The sequence below is a fragment of the Peromyscus maniculatus genome, chromosome 20 (genome assembly GCF_049852395.1).
Source record: "Peromyscus maniculatus bairdii isolate BWxNUB_F1_BW_parent chromosome 20, HU_Pman_BW_mat_3.1, whole genome shotgun sequence".
Classification (NCBI taxonomy): domain Eukaryota; kingdom Metazoa; phylum Chordata; class Mammalia; order Rodentia; family Cricetidae; genus Peromyscus; species Peromyscus maniculatus.
The window spans coordinates 41,132,960-41,153,894 of record NC_134871.1 but is presented as its reverse complement, the minus strand read 5'-3'; the positions used below and the strand labels follow the sequence as shown (position 1 = coordinate 41,153,894).

Sequence of the window (20,935 nt, the reverse complement as noted above, 5' to 3'; positions counted from 1 at the left end):
AACCATTCACCATTATTTTGATATGACATGAAGGGCCACAGTATGACATTGAGTCCCCAGATGGCACCTCTTACAATTACTCTTGTAGAATACAATGTCTAAATAGCCACTCCTTGGTACTAAAAGTGGTTTGAAGACATATCTCCTCTGAAGCAACATGAATGGAGAATTTTAGATTGTTGGAGTTTTTGTTGATCTTTTATAGCTGCTGTATAGCTATCTATTTACACAGCAAGGAGCTCGAATTTTCAAAGCTGAGTTAATTTGAAAAAAAATCATTATTTTCTATTTTCTGCCTGGTTTCAATTAGTTGCTTAATAAATATTTAAATGTGTTAATTCCACAGCAAGTGATTGGTACAAGCAAAGTTAAAGGGGAAAGTCCCATGTCACCTTGTGAGCATTCAGCTCTAAAGAGAGATTGGGGAGATGCTGTGTGCAGACTGGGCCAGGGTGTTCTGGAAGATTGTCATAGCTGGCTCTGTGTGCTGGAATTTGTCGCTGGAAGCTAGTTAGAGAGTGTCTGTCTCCTGCTCTCGGTCAAGTGAACTGCTTTGTAAATATTAGAGAAGTGTTTATGATGGCTGGGATGTCAAGAGGCAGAGTCCTCCTGAACTTGCCTCCCTCACCTGAGAATCAAGTGAATGGTTTAGCTCAAGGCTTAGCTTTATCTCTGAAGAAACAAATAGGAGACTTTTCATACTTGTGACACACAATTCTCTGTTGTAACTACTGAATTGAGCTTCAGTAAGGCAGCATGAGCCATAGACAATACATATACTGATAGGGTATGAATTTCTGCTAATAAAAGTTTATTTACAAGAACAGACAGAGGACTGGAAATTGTTGACCCTGTTCTGGAATCACTGTTTTTCCATTTGAAGGTTCTTGGAACAAGGAGCATCTAGAGAGGTATCCAGAATGTTTTATTATCAGTATTTAAAATTCCCCAGTGTTAATTGAATATTTGATAGTATATATTTATACTATTTGCATATGTGATGGTAGATTCTGTAATGGAGGAGAGATGCTGTGTTTCACTGGATCAGTTATTCGGCATAGATCTGAGTGGCAGTGTGCTCAGATTGTCCTAAATGTCTTGCAGCAAATTGAAATCAACCCAAAGGCATATCACCTTCTCTATATTATTTTAGTAACTTTTTTCCATGCATATGAAAAAATGTGAATACATTGCAGAAGCTTTTAACAATGATAAAAATAAAGCATGATCCTTTCTGCACCAAACTCAAGTATCTGTACAACAATCTTTCTGTGTTGTAAACATGTGTTGCTATCTTCTTCATGGTTTAGATTTAACTAAAACATAGTCATGCAGTTTACATACAGTACAAATAGTGCTTCATAAAGGAACTGTGTTTTGGTCCACTGATGGGGCCATTTTAAAAAATCTATATAAATGTAGAATAAATACACACTTTTGCTTGTTTTCACTCATATTTTGATGGTAAAATCATAACCCATTAGAACAGAGGTTCTCAACTTGTGGGTCATAATCCTTTGGGGGTTGAATGTCCCTTTCATAAGAGTTGCCTAAGACCATCAGAAAGCAAAGATATTTACATTGTTATTCATAACAGTAGCAAAATTGCAGTTGGGAAGTAGTAAAAATAATAATTTTATGGTTGGGGGTCACCACAGCATGAGGAACTGCATTAAAGGGTCACAGCATTAGGAAGGTTGAGAACCACTGCTTTAGACTATCCTATTTTATGTGGTTAGAGGCATCAGAATCTTGTCTTGCAAAGGCACTGGCAGAGATTGGAAAGTTGTCAAGAGCTCCACATACTCATGGCAGAGACATGGGGTGATAGGAAGCTGAGCAGTGTGATTAGAACAGAGGTTGAAGCCCTGGTGGCAGCTATGGGCCTTCATGAATAAAATGGGAAACAAAATACCAATTGATGCAATTTGGCAATACAGACATTCAAAATACCACACGTTTTTCATGGAGGGAATAATGACTTGTAGCTATTTTTGGTTAAAGGTTTGAGAATCTCTGGGAAAAATAAACAATGAAAATAATGAGACCATAGATCACACAGGCCTCCTGACCAGCCTTTCACTTGTGCTGGGCTCTGTAGGTGCAGAACATAGTCCTCGGTGGTTCTGTGGGAATGAACAAAGGCTGAGTTGAATCTGGACCCAAGTCTTATGAACGCCAATGCCCCAAATCTTCCACAGTCTTCTGATGTTGGATTCCCCAAGTCTCTGTAATGTAGAGTGGGTCTCTCTGTGCCAGCACTGTGTGAACATGCTTTGTTGACGCTGTCACAACTCTTGATAGGGGCATAGCCTGTGAAGTAAGGAGGCTGCAGTTACACCCTAGCTTTTAACCAACTCCTCCTAGCTCACAGGACAGCCCCCTGTGAGATTTCTTTCCAGAGCAGTTGACTAAAGATTTCATGATGTTCTTATGTCTTGGCTCTTTCAGGGCAAAGAAGGCCCTCCTGGTCCCCAGGGCCCATCAGGCATTCCAGGACTCCAAGTAAGTATCATTTCGAAGGGTCTGGTTTCTCATCAGAAAAGTTAGCAAGCAGAAATGTATCCCTGCCAGATGTGGTGATGCACCTATATTCCCAGCACTAAGGAGGTGAGGCAGGGTTTAAGGCTAGCCTGAGGTACAGGAAATGCTCTCCATCATGCATTCTTTTATTCCAGCCTCACTGATATTCTTTTGTCTCCTAGGACACAATATGGTCTCCCCTGCCCCAATTGATCCTCTCCCAACCTCAGGAATTTTGCATGTGTATTTTTGTCTGCCCAGAATGACCCCTGATTACCTCTCTTTATTAGTTGATGCTCCTCAACTCTTGGGTACTGGGAATGGATTCTAGGGTTTCATATACACTAAGCAAATACTCTACCACTGAGTCATATCCTATACCCTAATTCAGTTTATCTCCTGATCTGTTTTCCTCCTCTTTGGATTTATTGTATATATATGTATATTATGAAATCATGCATGTGTGTGCAAGTACACACACAGACACATTTATGTTGTTACTATTTACTGATTCTGATCAGACCTAGTATGTTAAACAGGCTAGGCAGTTGTAGCCCTCCTTGATTGAAGCCTTTGTTCTTAATCCCAATCCCAGCCCAGGCATCCATTCCTGCTTCCTTCTCAGTCAGGGTCAACTCCTAGTCTCTAGTCTCTTTTTCCTTTATTTCTGAATCTCCACTCTGGCTCTGGTCATATTCCCTCTTTTATTAATATTCTGTATCTCTAGTTAGGAAGTTCCTATATACTAGAGTGGGGGACAAAATAAGGATGCACAATTGGGAATTATATTATGGGTTTCAGCTCCTCTAATGAAGCCATCTATTTGTGTTCAGTCTTGGGTCTCCACACAATGAAGAGTAACAAAAGAAATGTGGGAGTAGGTAAATAGCTCTCTGAGGTCCCTTCCTACCCACCTGTCTAACAGTCATGATCACCATGGAAAAGACCTCTCCTAGGCAGCTATCATGTAAACCATTGTAACCCTAGAAGTTAAGGAACCTGTTGAGGTTCTCAAATCGTAGTGATTTGATTCTATCGGGTAAAGCCAAGTAAATAAAAACTCTAGTTTGGGCTTTGCACCCACCCCTTATCCTTAGTATGAGATGAGACTAGAGGCAGGAAGCCATAGATAGAATCGTGGTGTCTTCTTCAATCTGTCCAGTCCTCTGCCTCACTCTTCTCCTTTCTGGCCTTTAACACAGAGGTTAAAGGTCTTACTTTCCTTGTGTTCTCTACTTATTCTCCCATCTCTCTCTTCCCTTTCAATGTAGCCCTATCATACCACTGTCTTTCTAGTGCCTGCCGTCACTATTATACCAAGACTGGCTTCTTTCTGTGCATGGCTGTGGGCCATCTTCCCTGTGGCTTTTGTATAAAGGGCAGAATAAGGTTATGGTTTCTCCTTAGCTCACGTTACCCAGCCGCCTTTCCTCTCCAGCTTATTCTTATCCGTTTCTCTTAGTTTCCTCCCTAGTTTCACAATCATTCCAGTTCCTTTTCCTTCCTCTGTCAAGTAGTACCTACCAGACACCCACCTTTGCCTTGTACCCGGACAGCGAGTACCACTATGATTTCCAGGTGCGTCACATTCCCCATAGTTTGCTGTGTACATAGTACCTTTCACACACGAGTGTATCCCACTTATTACTAAACCACACTGTTAGACATGTATTCCTGAGACATGCCTGTGACCTCCCAGCAGGATTAGATATGGACTTGAACTAGATTTAAAACCAGAGCCTGGAGAGCTGGCTTAATTCTGAAGAGTGCTTGCTGTCCTCCTAGAGAACATGAGTTCAGTTGCCAACACCCACACTGGGAAGTTCACAATCACCTGTAGTTCTTGGGGAGTCAATGCCTTTTTTTGGCCTGTGTGGTCGTGCATACACATGGGGTAAGCACACATACATTAATAAAAATGAAATTAAAATTAAAAAATGAAACCCAAACTTAATACCAGCTTTTGAAAGCCCTACCACAAAATTTAGGACATAGCCTTGAACATCTCTTCCTTCTCTGTCCCAAGTAAGTACTCTCTCAGTCTGGTCTAAATGGTGGGACAAGCCAAATGAGTGATACATGAGTGACAGCAAGCCCCTGAACTGTGCATGCAAAGTCCCAGTTCCACAGTAGACTGAAATTTCATGAGAAGACAAATCAAAGAGCGAGAAGCATTGGTACAGAGCAAGATGTACTGAGTTATCTTTGAGACCATAAAGGCTATAGAGATTCAGGGATGGGCACCCAAGCTGGACTGATGAGACTCCTGGAGCTTCCTGAGAAAGGTATAGGGGAACTTAGTCAAGGTCAAAGTATGTATGCAGAGAAGTTTTGACAGGGGTAAGGAGAAGATGTGACAGGTAAAAGCAGCTGCAGACAGACATTACTGTATGTATGTATGTATGTATGTATGTATGTATGTATGTATGTAATACCGATGGGCAGAATTTAACCCCTTCTGCTTCTGTTGGTTGCCTTGAGGGATGCAAGAACTAGGAAACTGACTAATATCCAAGGACCAACACTAGAAAGTGAAACAATGAGTCTGTCCATTTATTGAGGGCCATCTCCTTGCCATTCTTGCTGCCTAGAGCTCTCTGCATCTGTCGTATTTTATATAATCTTAACCCTGCAGTACAGACTCAAATGCATGTCTATTAATTTAAAGTGAAGAAGCCAAGGTTGCAAAGGTTAGGAACTGTCCATCCAAGCAACTCCCAAAAGGCAGCTTTCCTGTCTTGGGAAGTCCTGTTTATTTCTCAGATTGCACAAGAGGCCACAGAAGACTCTCAAGTCACTGCATTCAGTCTCAGAGGGTCACACCTGAAGTCCCCAGACATTGCCTTCTCTAGCCCAAGTTTGCTGGTGTCCTTCCTTCCCATGGCCTCTATCAAACTGGCTGTACAGCTCTCTGGACCCTCCTCCCCATGGCCTCTGTGTGGAGGGAGGAACAATTGAACTTTTTAATCTTTGCATATTTTAATTAAAATATTAATTACATCATTTCCCCATCCCTTCTCTCCCTCCTACATGTCTTCCATGAACTCACTTTCAAATTCATGGCCTCTTTTTCTTTAATTATTATATAGCTATATGTATACATATGTATATGATGTTATATATAAATTTATAAATAATTATGTATTTACATGTATATGTAAATACAACCTTCTGAGTTCATTTAGTGTTGCTTGGCTTGTATGTATATGATTTCAAGGTCATTTGGTATGGATAGTCAGTTGGGGGCATCACCCCTGGGGAAGACTAATTCTCTCTCTTCCAGCACTCCTGAGTTTCCTGTAGTTCTTTGTCTGGTAGCGGTACCCTGAGATTTCTTCCTTCTACATTAGTATGTGTATTGGTGTCACCGACTCTTGTATAGGCTGCTGTATTGTTGTGGTATCATTGGTGAAGCTTTCCGGTCATTTCTAGGAGATACAATTTCACAGCAGACTTTCTGATTCTCTGTCTGGTATTGTCTTTCTGCTCTTTCTTCCTTGATGTTCCTGGAGCTTTTAACTGCAGAGAAGATGGGTCCATGAGTTGGTTTATTTGAAGTTCACATAATAATGCTGGGAACAGCATCCATAAAATATGACAGGTACCAATGAAGCAATGGGACAGCAGCCTGGATAGGCAATACATTCTGATCACTGCTTGTGGCAGCATCCTCCACGCCCAGACACTACAGGCTAAGGGCACTAGTGGACACTTGCCTTGACAGCTGTCTGTAAGTGGCTGCCTCAGTGGACAGTGTTAGTGTTTTGCTGAGCATTGTGAACGGGAGCCTGTGACTCGCCACAGGGCATATTTAATATGTCTTCTTAGGCTAAAAGCCACCAAGACGCCAAGTTCCTATGCCTCAGGGACGCAAGTAGAGTTTAAACCTCACTTGACTGAATTCTTTTTCTCAGCTTTGCTACTTCCTTTTGAATTCGGATGGCCTGGGATTGCATGCTCTTCTGGCTTTGTCTTCTGAGGGCCTGAATGTGTACTTAGCTATCAAACAAACGTCAAGGTTACAGTATCCTCATCTAGAGCTGAGGTCAACTGGGGTACAGGGACTAGAGAGAGACTCATAGCTTAGTTTTGTGGAGAGACATATAAAGCATCACTGGACTTTCTAGAACCAAGTAGCACCAGCCTTCTTTCCCTGTACCCCATAATGCCTCGGGAGCGTTGAAAGGTGATTTTCTGTGTGTTTTCTTCTTTCTCCCATCACCCATACCCTAGTCAACTTACTCATTAAAGAGGCCCATGGTGAGGAACAAAATGGGGGCTTTTGTAGATAAATAAAAAGATTCACGGTGCAATCGCAAAACGTCTGCTTTTCCATGATGTCAGGTTCTGACTCAGAAATCCTCATCCAGACTCCAGGAGTTGGGGGAGATGCCCATGTACTGCTACCAGAACATCAAACTGCTGCTGCTGCACAGAGAGATGCACATGGTTGCCTTTGTGTCTGCCCTTCCTTCTCTCTAATCTTCCTTGACTCACTAAGCAATTTGAGTTTATCTTGCAGGGAGAAGAAGGCAAACAGGGCAGAGATGGAAAGCCTGGACCCCCTGGAGAACCGGTAAGGGACTACACTTACCCTCATGTCAAATATAACATGAATCTTAAAAGGTCTTATAATAAAAAAAAAAAAAAAAAAAACAGAGCCAGATATCAGGGTAAAAGCTGAAAAATCAGAGAAGCAGAACAGGACACAGCCAACCTCACCTCATCAACTCCTCAGCCTCAGAGTGAAAGCCTCTGAATCCTCACCCAAAAGGATCTCAGCTGAACTGCTTTAGTTCCTGTGTCTTTGTACCTTATATACCTTTCTCTGCCCTTCCAGTCACTTCCTGGGATTAAAGGCATGTGTATTTCCCAGTACTGGGATTAAAGGTGTGTGCCACCACTGCCTGACTCTATTTCCAGTGTGGCCTTGAACTCAGAGATCCAAATGGATCTCTACCTCCAGACTGATAGGATTAAGGGTGTGTGCTACCACTGTCTGGCCTCTATATCTAATCTAGGGACTGGCTCTATCCTCCGATCCCCAGGCAAGTTTATTAGGGTACAAAAATGTATTACCACATTATCAAATCTGTCCATTCTCAACAGCTCTTCTGAGTATTGAAGGGCTCCTATGATACACACACACAGTCATGACCCATATATCACTTCCCTTACTTCTCATAGTCCTGCAAGGAAAACAGCCCTGCTTTGCAAATGAAATAAGAAACTATTTAGGTTGGAAGTTGACCAGCCTAAAGTCATATAATAGTCAGGTGACAGTCCAGAAATTCTGAGTTCAGGTCTCCCATCCTTCCACACTGTACTTTACTGCCCACATAGCCTCAGCCCTGTGGGTATGGAAGGGAATTGGGGGGCAAAGTGAGCTTCACTGACTCCTGGTCTTGAGAGCTGCTTCCCAGCTTCATGTTTTAAATCTGGCTGCAGGTGTTTGTTGTTGCTTTTATTTTTCTAGAGTGACATTCATTAGGAGCCTCCAGTGAGGTGGACAGACACAGTACTCCTAAGGTTATCTTAGCTTAAGGTGGTCTGATAGCTTCATGATTTACCTATGAGCTCAAAGTCTGTTCCTAGGGGTCAGGGACCTCTCTTGCCCAGATTCAGGGTTTTGCAATGATGATGATGATGGCTCCAGAGTTTCTGGCATTACTTTTGTCTTCACAAAATCTAGAGCTGTGGTGTGGCTCAGTGGAGTGTTCTCCTGTCATGCGGGGCCCTGGGTCCACTGCAGCAAAGGGAAGCAATGCACCACAAATCAAAACAATACTCTAGCAAATCACACACATGAGGTGGGGGGGATAAAGAGCTGCAGGGATAGGGAGAGAGAGGCCGGGGATCTCCCCGTGTCTGCCTGCTTACATAACAGGAGTGCATCTCCTAGAACATGGGGCAGCTCTGAGGAGAGTGAAGGCTCCACCCATGGAAGGATTGTTCTGCATGAAGGGAACAGGCAAGTGACTTTATTCCCCATGATATTTCAGTTACTTTGCTTTAAAAAGGTTTTTTTTTTTTAAATTGCATTTGCAATTTTTATACCCCATGAAAATTTAGTTACTTTGCTTTAAAAAGTTTTTTTTTTTTTTTTAAAAAAAAATGCATTTGCTTGTTGATTTGTGTATGTCTGTGAAGTAGACAGGCAAAGGTCAGAAGTCAGCTTGCAGAAATCAGTTCTCTCCTTCTGTCACATGGGTCCTGGAGATCTAACTTAGGTTGTCAGGCTTAGTGGCAAGTACCTTTACCTGCCAGACATCTCACTGGGCTGATTTCTGTCTTTGAAATAAATCCGTCAGTTTAATGAATGAATGAATGTTTCTCTCCTGCGTTTGTTTATGTGTACTGTGACTGTGCAGTGCCAGAGCATGGGGCATAAAAGGGCATCAGATCCCCAGGAACTAGAGTCGTAGGCAATTGTGAGCCACCTGATGTGGGTGGTGATAACAAAACTCTGATCTTTCAGAAGAACAGCAAGGACTCTTAGCAGCTAAGCCATCTCTCCAGTCCCTCTTCCAATATTTTAAAGCAATCTCTATGTACTACTTATTGGTAGAACTAAATTTAATAGAAGAAATGCAATTCTTTTTATGCCCTGCCCCAGCAATAACAATAGCCACAAGGTGGTGTTGGAGGCTGGTGTCCCTTCTCATAAGCTGTGTGACCTTGACTGAGTCAAATAACCTCCCTGAGCTTCAGTCTTCTTCAATTAGATGGAGGGTAATGTACTAACTTGCTAGAATTTGGAGAGCAAATGAGGTGAGGAATGCACAGCGCACCAGGTTTATCTAACTCTTAATTATTTTACTGAGGTCCTCTTTGCAACTGCCCTACTTTAACTGCTGGTGAGGTCAGAACTGTGGAGCCTTTACAGCCACTAAATGGGATTACATAAAAGTTTTTCTAGCAGGGTTCATGGTCTGTTTAATTTGCTCGGCCGTAAACTATTATGACTCATTCCGAATCTTACACAGTTTGCCCGAAGCACCTTCTTCATCACTTTAGACTGTTTACTGGTTGCAACAGCCCAAGCTCACTGCTGAGGGGAAAAGAAAGAGCCTTGCCAGGGAGAACAACGTGGGATGCTCTGTGGAGTTACCCAAAGAGGCAAATGGTAAACAGAGGCTGGAGGGATTGGAAGGGGGTGCATGAGGGACAGAGAGGCATTCTTGGGGATACCCTGGACTGGGAGCAGTCAGCCCTTCACTCCATTTCTACCTCAGAAAAGCCCAGGGTTATGTATGCTCTTATTGTCCCCAGATGAGGAAACAGGATACACAAAGGCTAAGAGCTGGACCAAGGTTCTCCAGCTGGTGAGTGAAGACTCTGGGAATCGTATCTTTGAGGCTGACCCAGAGCTCAGTGCTCAGATCTCAAGAGTCAGGATCTACCTGTGTGCTGAATGAGTATTGTCCCTAAAAGTTGTCCCTATAGGGCAGGGTCACTAGTCTTCCTTCCATCAGTTTATTGAATGCCTGCTCCAGGGTCTGTCATTGCGATACAAGACCAGTCCTGTTCTAGGCCATCAAGGATCACACAGGAGGTAGCTGGTTCTCATGGACCAGGTCAGACTCAGTGATCCCTCAAAGATAGTGGGACTCTGATAACCTGAGTTGTGTATCCCAGAGTCGTCCTGGCTTGCTGTGGAATTTCACTACAGAGTTATTCTGATAGTTTATTACCCTTAGCTGTGTTAGGAGGAAGTTGGCATTGGATGGGCGGAGTCTAAGATTCCCCTGAGATTTTGAGGTAGAGACTCTGATTCCAGAAGGGTATTCTACAGAGTGGAGCCCCACAGAGTGAGGGAACAAATGGACCATGGGGAGGGGAGGTCATAAAGACAGGCTGTTGAGTGGTACCTCTAGAAACAGCTGGGATGCAGGCTCCCTTGGGTCGCCTGAGAAGCTGTAAGGAGCATACTGAGAACATCTATATTTTCCACTGCAGCAGGTGCCCTTATGTCTGAGACTGGGGTAGGAGGATAGCGAATGGCAATGGTTAGTACATGGCTCTTCTCCACTTTGATCCATTCTCATGTGAGGGGAGTACATGGAGAAACAGACTGATGGACAGATAAGTGGTAGATAATAGCCCAATGGATGAATGAACATTTCAATGTGTAGATAGATAGATAAACAACATTTCAAATTGTTAAGTGTTTTAATAAGATGTAGTTGAGCATCCGTTGTTGTTTAGGATGAAGCACAGAGTTTCAGTTATCCTTCCAATTACAACCCTCACTGTGTGTTCCTCTGCCCCTGTGGCTTTCCTAAGAGGTGTCTTCCATTGGTTCTCAGTGAGGATGCATCATAATTCCAAACACACTTTAATTATGTCTAATGCAGGAATAACTCTCCTTTGATACTGGCTGTTTGTCTGCTAGTAACTGGACCAGTAATGACAATCATCTTGATTATGGGTCAAGGCCAAGACCTACAAGGGAGGACCATCTGAAAGTTAAAACTGCAGAAACAGATGCCGGGGGAAATGACATCAACACCACACAGATAGACTTGGATAAGTTGGGTCAGAAAGCCACAAGAAAGATAACTTGAAAGCCAACCTTTGCTCCCCAGCTTCTGTTCAAAATTTCCCTCTAAATTTAGGAATGTTCCATACTCTCTCCCTTCTCTTGTAATGTGAACTCGCTTCACATAAGTCCTAAAAATTCACTCTGTGTAAAATGAGGTGCAGAGTATTTAAGGAGGGCCATGTTCTCAAGCTATAATGGAGAGAGATCCAGAACTGGCACAGCTGCCCATCAAACAGCACCCTTTCACCTCTTCCTCAGCATCCTCACCCCTACCTCTGAGCCATTTGTCTGGACCTCAGTTGCCTTTCTTCATGCCTTGGTTCTGTCTAGAATTATACCAAACTGTAGGCAGCAATTTTGTGTAGCAACTGTATTCTCGTATTCCTTTGCATCTGAGAACACAGAGTATGGAAAGGGCTGTGTAAATCAGATCATGGGCCCCTGGTGAGTGGTGCCCCTGGTAGCCTGAGCAGAGCCTCTGCCTGGGTGACAGGAAGCTGAGATGTTCTTTAGCTTTGTCCTTAGAAGTCTGGTAAAATAAAACTGCTCTGGTCTTTAGTGTGGCCATTGGAAAAATGTAGTAGTTCCTAGTGCTCTTGGGAATCAAGTCAATTAATAACTAAGATGGTTTTATAGTTTTTCATCTGGGCAGGGCGCTTGGACAGAGAAGCATCCCTGTGAATGGTTAACTGGGGGATAAGGCTTGAACTATCTTCCCAGCAGAAAAACTGGGAATGCATCAGGCCTGAATGTGCTGTGGAGGCGGGACTGGAGGAAATACATTAGGAGTGCTGGCACCAAGGCTGATAGCCTGCTTGGCCAGTGGCGTGTGGAAATGCAGTGATATGAAGGACAGGCAGCTGAACATCTAAAGATCCTAAAGATGGGAACCTGAGCCTCTTCTTTTCTTCCTCAATTCAGGGCAAGGCAGGAGAGCCAGGCCTAGCAGGAGCAGAGGGAGCCAGAGGTCCACAGGTAAGTGTCGGTCTGGTCTTGTGCTGCTGCCCCCAGGAACGAATGTGTGCAGGCCTTCTGAGTTCCCGAAGTCTGTCTCCTGACATTCTGGCGCTTGTGTGACCATTTCTGCTTTCTCTGCAGGCTGCTGTAGCATCTATCCCCTAGATTGAAAGTCATCTCAGGCTAGTTAGCGTTTTAAAATTGCTTCATTCTTTGCCTCTTTATCCCAACATGAATGTTCTCTACTCTGAAAGAAAAAAAAAAACAGGGTGTTTTGTTTGTTCCTGGCTTTTTGTTTGCTTTGACGTTAGGGGCTTTTTTTTTTTTTTTTTTTTTTTTTAACGTGTGTTTGAAGACATAGTTTCATGTAACCCAGGCTGGTCTTGAACTCATTATGTCACTGAGGATGACGTTCAAGTTCTGATTTTGCTTCTCCCTTTTGCTTGCTGGGATTACAGGCACACAGCACTATGCTGAGTTTTGCGGTGCTGGGAATGGGGGGCCTAGGGCCTTGGACATGTTTGTTCTTGGTCACCAGAAGAACATCTCCTGCATTTCCTTCAGTGCCCTAACTAACCCTTTTCCAGTTGTGGAAATCCATTCTAAGTCGTGATGGTGACACTAGAAAGAAAGGCAAGCATGGTGTAAAGAGGAAAGTGACCCGCTTCTGCTTCTCCAACAGAAGGAAGGACAGTCAACATGCACTGTGTTACCACATTTATTATTTCTTAAATGAATTACAGCCTTTCTATTCATTTAAATGGAAAATAGATTATTTTAATATAGTAAATTCTGATCACTGTTCCCCCTTTCCCAGATCCTCCCAGGTTCCCTCCATCTCTCCATCCACCCAAATCCACACCCCTTTTTTCTCTCTCATTAGAAAACAAAAAAGCAACTAAAAAGCCCCCTCAAAAACAAACCAGAATATGACAAAACAATCAGGAGAGAGAGAGAGAGAGAGAGAGAGAGAGGGAGGGAGGGAGGGAGGGAGGGAGGGAGGGAGGGAGGAGAGAGAGAGAGAAAATTAAAAACACTTAAAGATGCAGGGACACACACTTGCACACACAGAAATCCCATAAAAACACAAAATCAGAAACTATAAGTAAAAGACCTGTAGGTTAAAAAAAATGCCCAGAAAGCATTATGAGGGAAACACACAGAAATCCCATAAAAACACAAAATCAGAAACTATAAGTAAAAGACCTGTAGGTTAAAAAAAAATGCCCAGAAAGCATTATGAGGGAAAAAAAAAAAAACTCCAAAAAATCATTGATGTTTTGTGTTGGCCATCTACTGCTGGGCATGAGTCTACCCTGAAATGTGGTTTATGCCTACTATGACTCCATTGGAGAAAACTAATCTTTCTTTGCAAGATGTTTTCAGCTGGAGATAGCTTCTGGGTTATAGATGGGAGCTTGTGTCCACTTCCCATATTAGCACTGGTACCCCATGTGGCTTAGGCCCCTGGAGGCCATGTAGATGCTGCCCTGGTGTCCGTGAGTTCATATGTGTGTCAGCCCTGCTGTGTCTAGAAGGCCTTGTTTCCAAGGTGTTCTCCATCCCCTCTGGCTCTTACAATCTTTCCACTGCCTCTTCTGCTAAGTTCCTTGAGCCCAGGTGGGGAAGTATTTCATGGGGACATCCCATTTAGAACTGAATGTTTCAAGGTCTGTCACTGTCTGTGTGTCTCTGTATTTGTTCCCATTTGCTACAGAAGGAAGTTTTTCTGATGGTGGCTGAGCAAGAGTCTGATCTATGAGTGTAGAAGAATGTCATTGGGAATCATTGTATTTATTGCTATGTCCCTTTAGCAGAGCAATAGTATTTGGTTTGCCCCCTGGGCCTGTGGCCTATTTAGTCTCAGGTTCTTGTCCACCTGAGCAGTCACAGGCGTGGGTTTGATCTCATGGAGTGGACCTAACTACAATCAGATAGTCGTTGGTTACTCCCACAACTATTGTTCCACTTTGGCACCAGCATAACATACAGGCTGGACACCACTGTAGATAGAATGCCTTTTCCTCTGGTAGTGTACAGTGCACCTTCCAGTATCATGAACAGTAGGGGTGAAGGCTTGAAGTAGGCACTAACTCATCTTCTCCATGTTGAATGGAGTTGTGTAGGTATGTGTTGTCTAGACCTCTTCAGCAGTAGGTCTTATCAGTTTGTGGAGACAAACCCATAACTTTGGCAATAGCCTGGGTTCTTTGGGGGTGTCCATAAAGTCTCTTTGGCCAAGAATTCAATTAGATGTAACCCATACCTGGCACTGGAAATTTCATTTGGTGGCAAGAGACATCTAATTGGGGCTTTGTCTCCTCCATTATTTGGTAATTCCAATTAAATTTTTTCATATATATATATATATACATATACATATGTATATATATATATACATATATATACATACATATACATATGTATATATATATTTTAAAAAGCATCTACTGGAGTAGGTTTCCATATGACTCTTTTGTCTCTCCCCATATGCTCTTCCTTACCCCCTCCCCTCAATACTTCCACTGCGGTAGCCCCAACCCCACTCCATTAATTCATAACTATGTATTTATTCTATTTTCTGTTTCTCAGGAGATCCTTCCCTCTCCCTAGTCCCTTTCTTTATGCCTAACATCTATCGTTATATGGATTATAGCTTTATTTAAATCTATATCTAATTATTGCACTAAACACAGGTTATTTTCTGAAATAATAAAAAAATATTTTTAAGATTTTAGTTTTTAAATGCTTTACCTCTTCATGCTGTTGAATTTTTAATGTAATTTTTTAATTTAAAAAAAAATGGTGCTTAATGAAAATCCTGAAATCCAATTATCTGTCCAGAGGTAATGGATCAGAACACCGCTTCTGTTTCCTCTGTGTTATTTTTCTTTTGAAAAATCAATAAATCATCTGGCAACTATTCATTAAGGAGGAAACAAAACGTGAAAATCAATGTTCATTTTCCCCAATCCCCCTGCTTCTCCCGCATGCAGCAGGAGGAACCCAGGCAGGGGGATGAATGCTTTGGTCTATGCAGACTACAACCATGAATCAGTGGCTGGTTGTTTTTCTCCAAAATATACTTTAAGTTGATGGTTCCATTAAATCCTTTCTTAAAGCTTCTTAAATATGGCAGATGGTTGCATATTGTGGCTCACAGTCTATTCCCTTTAACTAAGTGATTCTGGTGAATAATGGCCCAGTTTTATCAGGTGGCTCCTGGATTCAAGGGATAAGAGGGGCTCCCTGTTAGCTGGAGGGACCCATTTGCTGGGTTCTGACTTAGGAGTTGGATCCATTTCTGCATTTCCGGGATTTCAAGGTAGGGGTGCAGTGTAGAGTCCTAAGCTGATGAAAGGACAGGTTTGTAGCTAGAGTTTTCCTGCCTTGCCCACAGTCAGGACAAATCTCTGTCACCACCAGTCCCACAGCCACTTAGACCCAACCAAATAAACACAGAGACTTATATTGCTTACAAACTGTATGGCCATGGCAGGCTTCTTACTAACTGTTCTTATAGCTTAAATTAATCCATTTCCATAAATCTATACCTTGCCACGTGGCTCGTGGCTTACTGGCATCTTCACAGGCTGCTTGTCATGGCAGCGGCTGGCAGTGACTCCTTCTGCCTTCCTGTTCTTTCTTTTCTCCTCTGTTAGTCCCGCCTATACTTCCTGCCTAGCCACTGGCCAATCAGTGTTTTATTTATTGACCAATCAGAGCAATTTGACATACAGACCATCCCACAGCACAGGTTCCTCTGGTTGGCTTTGAGTCTGGATAGAGATATACCTGGGTCCTTTCCTTTGTCATTTATTGATCAAAGAAGGCACTTCTGGACCTGATTGCTCATCTATGTAATGGAGATGATAGTAGTTGCCACACCTTGTGCAGTGGCTACACATGTTAAAGGAGAGAAGAGTACCTATAAAACTCTCAGCCGAGTGCCTGGCAGTGTGGGACACCCACCCCTACTTGGGGCTTTTGTCCTGAGTTTATAGCACAAGAGCAAGTTAGAGACCCATCTTTGGACCCAAGTGGCTGTGGGATTCAGTCATTTAAAGATGGTTCCAGAACCTTGCCAAGTTCTGAATAATCGAAGAGCATTGCTTTTTTCATTCCGGACAGCAGCCCTACAGAAATGTGTAGAAACTGAATCCCAGCAAAGAGAAGTGAAGCACTTCGGTCCCACTTTGGCAGAGGAGAGTAGAGACTTGATTTACCCCCAGCCCATGATCAGCCCTGGTACATCAGATGCAGGGGCACAGTGGGCATTTGCAGCTGGAAAGAGAGGACTAGGAGTCACAGTATTTCCGTTATCTTGCACATAGTAATATTAGGGGTCCAGGGGCAAATAGCCCTTCTGAGGTATGGCATAAAGTGGTTGAAACTGAATCTAAATATTAGGTGACTCCATCCCCCTCTTAGCCTCCCGTATTTCATCTTTCTCCATCAATGGACCAATGCTCTAACAGCTGACTGTATAGTTGCTAGACAGATTGTCATTGAACCCCAGTTATAAGCCTAGATTTGGATGAAGAAATCCTCATATATTTAGACTGGGGCTTCCTGTCTACTGCCCCTACTGGGTTCTAGAGGGACCACATTCTGCTACCTCATTCTACTGTCTCATCCTATAGAGGATAGGAGATTGTATATTCTAGTCAGCCATGGTGGGTGCAAATGCACAGACTGCATTTCTCAGTTGTGACCTTAATACCCTGAAGAGCCTTTTAAGATGGAGTTTTCCCTGGATAGCCTCTGTGGAGGGGCTACCCACCACCCCCACATTTCCCCAGGGTGCTCTTGAGTAGGAACAGCAGGAAATATTAGATAGAAGAATTAGAGAGGGGAGATAAAGATAGAAAATACAGGATAGCCTCAAGAGGGCCTGGAACCTAGTCCATTGGGCCCTGACTGTCTCTGCCCTAGGGTATTTGTAGGAATGCCAAGGGGTGGAGCAAAAGACCTCCCCCCAGCACAGCCAAATGCAGACCATCTCAGACATCTGCACTTAGGCCTGTGGTCTAATCATCCTCTCTGTGTAAACCTGCTGGGTAAAGCCACTAGAAACCTGAAAATGGGCTCCCACAGGCCTCACCCTAGGGCTTTCTGGTCCTTTTTTGTGTCTTCATTTGCTTGTGTCATTAGGAGATGAAATCAGAGTGGAGCCTGGTGGATGCAGCCAGGTGGTAATTTGATTCCATGGGCTCTCTGTCCTCCTTGCATTGAGAATGGCCATAGAGAGGTGTCCTCAATATCAGATGGGCCTATATGTGAATCATGGCACTTCCTCACTACTGAGTGATACACAGGACTGAGCTTGGGTTTCTTTATAAAATGGGGAAAACAGAACCCATGTTTCAGGACTTCAAGACCATGAAATGAGCATTTTGAATGGTTATATCCCAATGCAAAGTGGGGCCCCATAGAGAAGACCTTCTCTCTTTCCTGTTTCTTGCCTCTCCTCTCTGCTTTTCTTCTACCCACTCGTGACACCCTGAAACTGGTGGCAAGTGAGAAGCAGCAGGGTCAGCCACGACAGGAAGATAGGGTGGCGCAGGACATCTTTGCAGCTCTCTGCCTTTGTGCTGTCCCAGCCTGTTCTTTGGTGGAGTCATAACTTCCTCATATTTCTTCCAGGGCTTCAAGGGACACACAGGTGATCCTGGCCCACCTGGTCTGAGGGTAAGTAGGTGACTCTGAGATGACACTCACCAGGGAGAAGATTCCAGGGTTTGCAGGACATCACCTTGCTGTTCTACTTAGGAAAGAAGAGTGGGTGGCACCCTCCCATCTTTTGATTTGAATCTTGTAAATGGTTCTTCTGGGCCCACAATGACATACAGCCAAATTAGCCAAAGGAACCTGAACTCGGGTTGCCTGTATTATGTGGGCTGTTCACATGTCCCCTAAGGCCTGGGAAGCAAGCCATGTTATTAGGCTTCGTTGACAGAGGAGCAAACCTCAGGTCAGAGGTCATGGGTAACTTTCCCAGGTCATAGAGAATGTACATTAACACATAGGCCTTATCCAGGTGGGTAACCCCTTCAACCTTTTCTTATTCTTTAACACCTATCTTTTCAAAATGCCCCAAACTGAAGAGACTGTTGGGTCAGTGGTCAGATTCCTTGAGTGTTGTGGATAACCAGGACAGAGATATCCTATAGTGAGAAGCAGGTAACAGGGGGCTCAGATAGGTTCACCTGACCCATCATCTTGTCTTCTTCCCACCTTCCCTGTTGGGAGGCACTTAGGGCTCCACCTACTCTCCTGGGATCCAGTTCTGCTGCAGAGACTGCCATACTCTGTGGGGGACACTTCTGTCTGACATCCCCCTGGGGCTTTGGATCTCTCCCACACCTTGAGATACCATGTGTTTGAGATGGCCTATATCTAAATCAGCCCTGTCCCTGACAGTAATTTTTTGTTCCTAGGGAGAACCTGGGACTATTGGCCCCCCTGGAAGGGAAGGATCACCAGGAAAAGATGTAAGTTGGGATGCCTTGCCCTTCAGTGGTTCAGAGAACAAGGGAGGAGCACCTAGGAACCCTACCACAGTGGCAGGTAGCAGTTCTGTGAAGGACTTGGGTTGACACATAATTGGTTTTCATTTTGCTTCTATCCTTGGGGTCAGGATTTATTTCACAGTTCATGGAGGCTTTTTGGGTTCATCTGACTTGTCTAGTGTCTAATGATGGTCCCACCATATCTATCTTACATGATTTGAGAGGCATTTCATGTTTTCTCCCAAATCGTTTCTCCATCTCTTGATCTTTTTGGTGCTCATAGTAATTCTGAATCCCTCAAACTCCCTACCATCATTTGATATCAACACGTTTGCCATCACCAGCACCACTATTGCCACCACTATGGTTACCACCATTATCAACAGCACCACTATTGCCACCGCTATGGTTACCACCATTATCAACAGCACCACTGCACCACATCCCCCATCATTACTACCATTAGTAAGGAACACACCAGCAAGCAGGACTCCTTAATGGCCTCTGCATCAGTTTCTGCCTTGACTGCCTAGATGATGCACTGCAATAAGGAAGAGTAAGAGAAACTCTTTCCTCTCTGGGTTGTTCTTGGTCATGGTGTTTCATTGCAGAGCAATGGTAACCCTAACTAAGACAGTTATAAAACCAGTCTGGTAGGTAGAGCCCTTGAGGCTGCCTGAGACACAGTGTAGGCTGGTGGTGCTGTTGGGTGGCAGCTTTCATACTGTGGTGACTCGGGCAGGAATGGTTCTAGGTTATTGTCCAGTGAATTTGTCATTTTGACTTTGTGGGTTTGAGATCTGACTACCTTAAACTACTGGGGAAACAGGTGAACTATGCCTATGGCGGTAAATAAACGTACTCATTTATAAATGTGAACTGAAAAGCATCTCCTCATCTGGGGGAAACAAACTTGTACATGTCTGAAGTCCTTGGCACTCAAAAGGAAGTGTTTGGACACAGTACTGGCTTCCTGGGTCTGTTGGTAAAATCTGGTCCAAATTAGACCTTTGTCATCTTCTCATGTAGCTTGGTGATTTTATGACCCCTCTCTGTTCCAGGGTGACACTGGACCTGTCGGACCACAGGGTCCCAGAGGACCAAGGGGCCCACCGGTGAGTTCTCTTTTGACATTAACTTGCTGCACAGTTCTGCAAAGCTGTTACCATGGTTATGTTTGGTGTTTCACTCTGGTATGGATACATGTATTGTTTTAAAATGATGCTCTGTGTCCTAGAGGATGCTAAACAGCTGCTGCCCTTTGCCCCAAGTGCCTTCCTATGTGTGCCCTAGGACAACTCACTGACAGTCTACCCACAGAGACTCCAAGAGCTGCCATACTTCCAGTTTGGGGCCATTACATAGTTTTATGTACCACACGAGTTTCCTGTAAGTACCACAACTAGTAGCTTCTATACAGAAACATTTACGTTTGTGTATGGAAACCAGAGGAGGGAAATTAAGGTACCAGCCACGAGGGAAAGCATCCCTGCATCTTCAGCTTCCTAGGGTGTCCAGGGCTATGTGAAGGGACCAACAGGCAGCATTGGAACTCATGGAACATGGCTGGGTGGTTGACAAAGCCACACCTGAGTGAGACTTGGAGGGGCAAAACCCTGAGGACTGTGTGTCCTGAGGATTTCATGCTGTTATTGAGCACAGCTCTGATTGTTGCCTTCATGGACACCACATCCATCATTATCTGTGTGTTGTATGAAAACTTTCAAGGAGTTTCTAACCCCTCACTGGGTAGTGTTACTGGTACTTAACAATAATAGTGACTGACTTTTCCCATGCATTGCTGCTGGAACAGATTAATGATTCAACCACCACCCTTAGAATTAAGACATGTAGATTGCTAGCAAGGTTAGGGTAAGATGCTTTTGTTAATGGATTTGAGGTGGAAAATCTTGGGAAACAATTTAAAGTTTATAAAGACACACTTTTAACAGTTGAACAAGGGACTCCTTCAGGTCAGGGAACAGGAACAATGGCAGTCTGGCTATTGCTGGCTGATGTACCTTTCTTGCTAGGATGGGTTGATGATCAAATTCCTTGTACCCATTTTCACCCTCAGCTTCTTTGTGGGTGGGTATACACCCTGAGGATTTAAAGTAGAGCTGACAGGTTTTCATATATAGAAGTTTAGATATGTGATTCTTTTAAGTTTTTTTTATAAGATTATCTGTTGAGATAATAGTAAAATGATTGATCCTTTCTTTGTAACTGCAAAATGCAGCCTACCAGTAAAAGAACTGACTGAGAAAAATACCTTGCTTGTTTACACCTGCTAATATATAACAAGTTGCTTGGGTATGAGTGTATGTGGGTTCTTGGGGCAACTTGTTTTTCACCTCTAATATGTAAAATACTTAATCATGTAAGGGATATGGAGAAC

At 43.5% G+C, this 20,935-nt stretch overlaps 1 protein-coding gene across 1 annotated transcript in view; it reads left to right on the top strand.

Moving 5' to 3' along the window:
• The window catches only part of Col22a1 (collagen type XXII alpha 1 chain), a 258,754-nt gene that overhangs the window by 214,491 nt on the left and 23,328 nt on the right, over positions 1-20,935 (top strand). Inside the window, exons 50-55 of the mRNA XM_076556018.1 lie at positions 2,452-2,505; positions 7,046-7,099; positions 11,990-12,043; positions 17,672-17,716; positions 18,466-18,519; positions 19,599-19,652. Coding sequence (XP_076412133.1) covers positions 2,452-2,505; positions 7,046-7,099; positions 11,990-12,043; positions 17,672-17,716; positions 18,466-18,519; positions 19,599-19,652 — 315 coding nt within the window. The remainder of the gene's footprint in view (positions 1-2,451; positions 2,506-7,045; positions 7,100-11,989; positions 12,044-17,671; positions 17,717-18,465; positions 18,520-19,598; positions 19,653-20,935) is intronic.